Source organism: Limulus polyphemus, unplaced genomic scaffold (assembly GCF_000517525.1).
Source record: "Limulus polyphemus unplaced genomic scaffold, Limulus_polyphemus-2.1.2 Scaffold738, whole genome shotgun sequence".
Taxonomy (NCBI): domain Eukaryota; kingdom Metazoa; phylum Arthropoda; class Merostomata; order Xiphosura; family Limulidae; genus Limulus; species Limulus polyphemus.
Window position 1 is genome coordinate 25,758 of NW_013666348.1, and position 7,719 is coordinate 33,476.

The 7,719-nt window shown below is 36.0% G+C and overlaps 1 protein-coding gene across 1 annotated transcript; it reads right to left on the reverse strand.

Moving 5' to 3' along the window:
* Positions 1-974: 974 nt before the first annotated feature.
* LOC106460267 (TWiK family of potassium channels protein 7-like) lies at positions 975-4,195 on the reverse strand (the record flags this gene model as incomplete). Its single annotated transcript, XM_013919955.2, has 2 exons — positions 3,427-4,195; positions 975-1,033 (listed from the first exon to the last, which is right to left on the reverse strand). Coding segments are annotated over exons 1-2 (510 nt in total), but the record flags the coding sequence as incomplete, so codon positions are not given.
* Positions 4,196-7,719: the final 3,524 nt, after the last annotated feature.

The window sequence follows — 7,719 nt, forward strand, 5'->3', positions numbered from 1 at the left end:
TTTTTTGTTTTTTTTTCATTACAAACTTTCAGCTCATAGCTCCGTCATTTCTTGACCGATTTGAGATCTAATTACAGTTTTGGGCTCATAGATTAATTTACTCTAATCCTACCTAAAAGATTTTTAATTTGAGGGTAGGCTAGTAGAGATCCTGATGAGTAATAAAATTCAATCGGGTATACGCGCGCACCATGCTTGGTATTGCTGGCGCACAAAAATATAGCTAATAAAAAGGGTAAAAAAGTTTTCATAGATTAATTTGCTCTAATCCTGCCTAAAAGAATTTCAAGTACCGCGGCTATTGAGGATTCCCTCTTGTTTTTCCCTCAGATGCTATTACAGATAAAAAAAAGATAGATATTTAGATAAATATTATTAAAAAATGTATTTCTATTTAAAATTTTGTGGATTCTCGTTGATTCAAAATTGAGCACTAACTTATCAAGTATATATATAACTTTGTACTTATTGTTTGCTTTCTTTGTTTTCTTAGCGCAAAGATACACAATGGGCTATCTGCGCTCTGTCCACCGCAGTAAATCAAATTCCGGATTTTAGTAACTTCCTTTTAAAGTACAGAAGAATTAAATTGTTTTCAGGGCCACAGACATTACAAATGTTTGAGTTTTCCAAACCCGATGTAGGAAACTGGTAAAGACACGGTAACGTTAGGAACTATTTTATCTACTAATAGCAAAGATGTACATAATTATCAGGTATACTTCCGCAGGTTCCCAGAAAGTGTTCTGTTTCAAGAGTAAATAAAACCAAAATTAAGAATAACAAATATTTTTATTTCTTGCTTTTCAAGTTCATGTGTCATGCTGTGTTATATCTTACAGAGTGCATAATTCTTCTCGTGATTCATGACATACGCACGTTTTACTGACGTCACAACAGTACAAATTGCAAAAGTAAGCGTCCGTTACGTGATGTAATTTTAGTGTTTACTGACTGATTGACAAACAACACACAATAGTACAGTGGTGCGAATGATTAAAACAGGTGACTCCTCCAGGTGGCCTTCGGGCCCCTTTCGGGGAAATAAAAAAAATGGAAAATTTAACACATAAAACCTCACACAGGGCACTTTTCAAAGTACGTAAGACAAGTCTTTTTTTGTGTGTGTGGTGGGGAGCCTATGGGGATTGTGGGATGCCTTTGATACACATAGGGTAAAAAGCCATAAGAAGCAAACAGATTCTCTTTTATTCTTAATAGCGTATTACAATTTATTATTTTATTTGTTTATTCTGTGCGATTCATTTCACTTTGGGGGCATAAGAGCTACCCCCTCTTTCATATGCACATTTGCCAATCCCAACCAGTATCGCATGGTATATGAGTTTGTCGTTGACCAATTTCGCTGTTCCTTTTACCACCGCTCGTGGCCAAGGAACTCCTTGAAACAGTGGATTTACACAAAGAACACACTTAAAAAACACAAATTCGTCCATTCACATTTTTAAAACAATTATACTCTCTCTATTGTTAAACATGGAAAACATTACCTTCAAAATCCAAATATGTATTTTTCTACTGTGACGTGTAAATTTGATCTGACAATTTTAATTTAAATACGTTTATTTTATTTCTGTTTATGTTTGTTGTTGAGCGCAAAGCTACACTCTGGCCTATCTATGCTGTGTCAACCACGAGTATCGAAACCCAGTTTTTAGAGTTATCAGTCTTCAAACTTGCCGCTAGAGGGCTTAAATACGTTTACTTTCTTAAATAAAGGAAACGTATCTGTTAAGCTTTATATAAAAGAATTTATTTTTATTTGTCAATATTCACAAAAGGTGTCAAACACAGTTAACATTGAACGTCAGTATAAGAAGGAATATTTAAACTTATTTACAGTATTTAAATGTATATGTATACCTGTTGTTATTGTAATAATCTCAAGAAATTGCTCGATGGCAAAGGTCAAACTGTCATAAATAAATGTCATGTGATACTGATTCGATTCGGCAAAAATATTTGTCGTATGAAATGTAATTTCGATCACTTATACAGCGGCGAAAGACCCCATCGCTAAGATGTGTCACTACCTACCTCTACAACTGTTATGAAATTTGAACCCCGCCATCTGTAGGCTGATTTAATAACTTACTTATGTAACCGTACACTTTAATATGAAACATATCACCAGTCCTGATAATCTAACATTTGTGTAATGTTTATTCAGTGTTAAAAATATTGGTTATATTTATTGGTAAATGTTTTAAGCAGTTTGTGTTTGTTTTTGAATTTCGCGCAAAGCTACACGAGAGCTATCTGCGCTAGACGTCCCTAATTTAGCAGTATAAGACTAGAGGGAAGGCAGCTAGTCTTCACCACCCATCGCCAACACTTGGGCTATTCTTTTGCCAACGAATAGTGGGATTGACCGTCACGGCTGAAAGGGCGAGCATGTTTGGTGTGACGGGGATTCGAACCCGCGACCCAGAGAATTTAAAGTTCAGCCAGATTGTTCGTGAGATTTGGATACGTCCCTTCACTGTAGAGTAGTTGGTCGAATGTTATATTTGTTTGTTTTAGAACTTTTAGTCAAAGCTATACAAGAGCCTTCCCTAATTACAAACTGATAGACTAGAGTTTGATTGTTTCACGTAAAGCGCAAAACTGCACAGTGGGCTATCTGTGATCTGCCTACCATGGATATCGAAACCCAATTTTTAGCATTATAAGCCCAAAGACTTACCACTAAGCCACCGAGGAGCGATAGACAAGAGAGAAGGCTGCTAGTCAACAGCACCCATCTATTTATTTATTTCTTTTATTTCTTGCTTTTCAAGTTCATATGTCATGCTGTGTTGTAGCCTACAGAGTGCATATTTATTCTCGTTATTCATAGCATGCGCACGTTTTACTGACGTCACGACAGTACAACTTGCAACGTTAAGCGTCCCTTATGTCATGTAATTTTAGTGTCTACTGATTGACTGACAGACAATACACTAATGCATAGGGTGCGAGTGCCCCCCCCCCAGTACTCGGTATTGTTTGTTTGTAATTAAGCACAAAGCTACACAATGGACTATCTGTCCTCTGCTCACCACGGGTATCGAAACCCAGATTCTAGCGTTGTAAGTCCGCAGACATTCCGCTGTGCCACTGGGGGAGGGGGCTGTACTCGGTAGAAGGATAAGACAATTAAGGGACTAAGGGTGGGGGATAGAAGATACTACCGACTAGGACTGTTTGTGATTAATCTTTGAAAGCACTGAACGTATGATATTTTTTATTTAAAAAAGTCAATTTGTTTCGAAATGACCAAAACTAAAAAGAAAAAAAAGACAATTCGGATTTCGGACTGAAACGTTACAAATTAATTCCTTTACGTAATCGGCACAAGTTGTTAGGGTTTTGTTAGTATATAATGAAGCCCTGCGTGGTTACAATTATTCAACACCGTCTTACCTATTGTGGTGATAACTGTAAGACAGTAGAGCAAGGATCCGGAGAAAGACCACTGATGGACCGCTCCTAATTCCTTCCCGTCGTACCCTTCTTTAACGGCGGCTATTAGGTCCGACTGAAACCGTTTAATTTCTGCCGCTACAAGACCTGTCCAGTTGTCTTTATACAACACGTTCAGGTCGTACGTGATGTCCCACAGCCTCTTCACCGTCTGTTCCCGCATCTCGGTCACTTCCCCCACTTTCTTCTCCTCGTTGGGAGCCTCCAGCGCGCGGAAAGCGAAAGCACCCATGATGCTGTAGCCGACCACTAGACCGCTCAGGCCGACGTGGGAGAAGATAAAAGCTGTGAATCTAAGACAACAAGTCTTGTACTTGCTAACTGGAGGTCGTTTTTTAACGGCCTGGCGAGAGCCGCTGTGTCTAATGGGGTATTTTCGCTCCAAAGCCATAGTCCACCGACACCAAGTGATCGGTGGCCGAGCCGGGCTGACCTTCACAGGTAGCCAGGCTCGGCTTGATAGCTGTCGTTATTATTTGTCAGACGTACGTACGATGATGTATTCTTCTCTTTAAAAGCAATGTTCCTTTCAGTCTGTAAGTTATCGGGCGAGAGCAAGAACTCACAGCACAGTTTGCAATCAATCGACATAAAACACTCTTCGGTTTTCCACATGCATCTTTAAAAACCTGTTACCAGATAAACTGAAAACTTTATCACTCAACAAATTAACAGACTCGTACTCTGTCACCAAATGATAGTTTTTCGACGTTCTTCAATGTGTTTCTTTTTCCAGAAAGAATTACCAAGCTTTTGGATAACCTTTAAAACCTGGTTTGTTTTCTATGTCCAGATGAACAGCTATGAATGTAAGGACATGAACTGTTTCAAGATGATCAAAGAACGATGGTAGAATTGAAACAAAAGCAAATCGGCGAAAATATTATATTATTGACTGCTTTCATATCGTTCTATCTTTCAACAGAATTACTCTTAACTACCTTATGCAGCCAGCACGTTTTCCCAGCTCTGTTGTTCTGCGTGAAGAGGCATACATGCACGAAGGAAATTTTATGTTTACAACAGCGTCCTCTCTTGGGAAAATATAAAAATATACCTTTTTTTTTTCTCTAGATTAACACTAATAATATATTTTATGGAATTTCCTAGAAATTAAAAAGAAACAAATGAGAAAACTAATTTACTGTAGATGTGTTCTGAGGCAACCAGGTAATTCAATACTACAGAATCGAAAAAAACAAGACTTAATATTAGTACATTAATTTCAAAAACAGAATAAACATTAAGTAATTAACTTTTGTGAGCAATTTAAAAAAAAAACTTGTCCCTTCAACTTTTTCTTGCTTTTATATTCGTAGCTCTATCGACTTCTTTAGTTGTACAATACGTCTTATTTTATTAGTGCCAGAAATATTTGTAATAGAACTCATCGTGGTAGCTACTATCTGCATCTGTTATTTTTAGATTTCATAAATAGAAGTTTAAAACATTTTAGTAACCCATTATTTATTAAATAAATATAAAATATACTCCAGAAATATTTGTATAGAACTCATCGTAGTAGATTTCATAAAATGAAGTTTAAAACATTAAGAATTTCGAAAGTAATAAACTTTAAATTTGTGTAATTTGTTACTTAGGCATTTCTCGAGAGAAAGGTATTTTATTAGTAAATTTTTGAGGAAAATAGAATATGTTTGTTATTCAAATTTATATATATATATATTTTTTTTTTCTAACATATAGGGCCCGGCATCGCCAGGTGGTTAGGGCGCTCGACTCGCACAACAAACATGCTCGCCCTTTCAGCCCACGGTCAATCCCACTATTCGTAGGTAAAAGAATAGCCCAAGAGTTGGCGGTGGGTGGTAATGATTAGCTGCCTTCCTTCTAGCCTTACACTGCTAAATTAGGGACGGCTAGCGCCGATAGCCCTCGTGTAGCTTTGCGCGAACTTCCAAAGAAAACAAAACAATCTAATATATAGGGTGGGGGGCCAAAGTGAGTATACATTTGTCTCATTTATAATGTGTCATAACATCTTACTCTGAAACAAACAATAATTAAATTGTTTTTGTAATATTATATTTACTCCAATCGTACAATTTCAACTATAAACCATCTTCTGATACATTGTTTAAATATACATATGGTTACGAATAAAACATATTGGTTTTTTTCTTACGATATTGGCCCCCTAGATTTATTCATTAAATCTACTTTCTTGTAAGTAGGACTTAAGAGAATATTTGAATTAATTTTGTTTGTTTCATAAGTGCAGATTGTTCTGTGCTCTACCCATCAAAGGTATCGAAACCCGATTTTTAGCATTATAAGCCCTTATACTGAGTGAAAAGGGACAATTGAATTAGTAGCCATTAAAGTGGCTTGACCATTTTTAAATATTGTTCTCGTCACGCCACAATTAACTTTTTTTGCTTTTATTTTTGTTATCTTTTATAACTGATGGACCTATTTGGTCGTAAGATAGAGATATTTTTCATTTAATACAGCAATAGTGACAAAACTTTAGATATAAAAAAAAGTATTTAATTTTGTATTTAAATTTTTCTGAGAAATAATTGAGACCATAATTCAAGTTATTATCAGAAATGAGAGTCATGGCCTTGGTTTAATTTTCGATCGAATTCAATTACAAAGTTAAATTGTTCTTTCCCAATTTTTTTTTCACTTATTACCTGCCCCCCAGTGGCACAGCGGACTTATAACGCTAGAATCCGGGTTTCGATACCCGTGGTGGGCAGAGCACAGATAGCCCATTGTGTAGCTTTGTGCTTAATTACAACCAACCAACAACAATCACTTATTTCCATAGTTTCTCAAAAATATAATTATTTTGAATTCGTCCAGAAAAATACCACATTCACAAATCCATCATTTTTTTCTAATTGATTATTCATTAATTATACTAACGACAGACATTGTATTACGTAATGTCAAAAGTACACTTTATGATATTAAATATTTGATAAAATCATTTTGTTACAAATACCTGATAATCGTTATATATTAGTGTATTAAAAATACCTTTGTGAATCGGGAAAAATATGTTTCAAACTTTAAAAAACAATATTTCCTCTAAAAAACAGTAAACGTGCATGTGCGATTACGGCTTCTGATAGAAATCTTAGTCTAACCGTGTTAAGATAAGAAACATTATTTACTTTTTCTGTTTACAATGCGCATCCCAAGGCTTCTTTTTTGATTCCGCCTGCACATCAATTGGTTTATTTGGAATTTCGCGCCAAGCTACACGAGGACTATTTGTGCTAGTCGCCCCTAATTTAGCAGTGATAGACTAGAGATAAGACAGCTAGTCAACACCACTCACCGCCAACTCTTGGGATACTCTTTTACCAACGAATGGTGAGATTGACCGTCACCTTATAACGCCTCGGTGACTGAAAGGGCGATCATGTTCGGTGTAACGGGGATTCGAACCCGCGACCCTCGGATTAAATGTAAGTTCTTCGTCTTGGTACAGAATTCCTATATTATGAACTATAACTATTTAGTATATACATAAATTAGTTTATAACTTCTGACTTAGCTGTTATGTAGCTTATTAATATATATGTGTGTGTGTGTGTTAAAGTGAAGGCGATTAAATTTCAGATTGTAGTGACGTATCAGTACTCCCAAAACTACCATTTTGTATATATTTCATGTGAGTAAAACCATAATATATGTGAAGAACGGTGCTCGTCATAAAAATTGTTTCCCACACCACAAATATTTGTCTCTTTTAGCACTGATCATGTATTTATTTAACTTTGGTGTTTGTTTGTAGAGTGGGAGTCAAACCCCGAATTCTAGCATTATAAGCCCATAAACTTAACATTCGAGCCACCGATGGATAATTGTTTCCTGCTCAGTATCTTTAATAAGTACGGCAAGGCTAAACAACACAAGTTTCGAGAACGTCTAGATTTTAAAATGTATGCTACAACAATATATATCTAACAAATAAAATAAAGTCCTTTTTTATATATTAGGGCAAGAAAATAAGGGTTAATTCCAAAGAGTATGAGAACTGGGAGAAACGTTTGTTTTTGTTGTTAAGCTCAACAGTGGGCTATCTGTCCTATGCCCAACTATGTGATATGCAAGTATGTCATGCGTTTTCTACCTACTTAATTAACGTGTAGATTTTTTAAATTTCTCTGCGTATGGAATATGCTTAATTCCTAATATATATAAAGTCGGTCAAGGGAACAACTAGGTTCTTCTCATCCTTGATCAACACGAGAC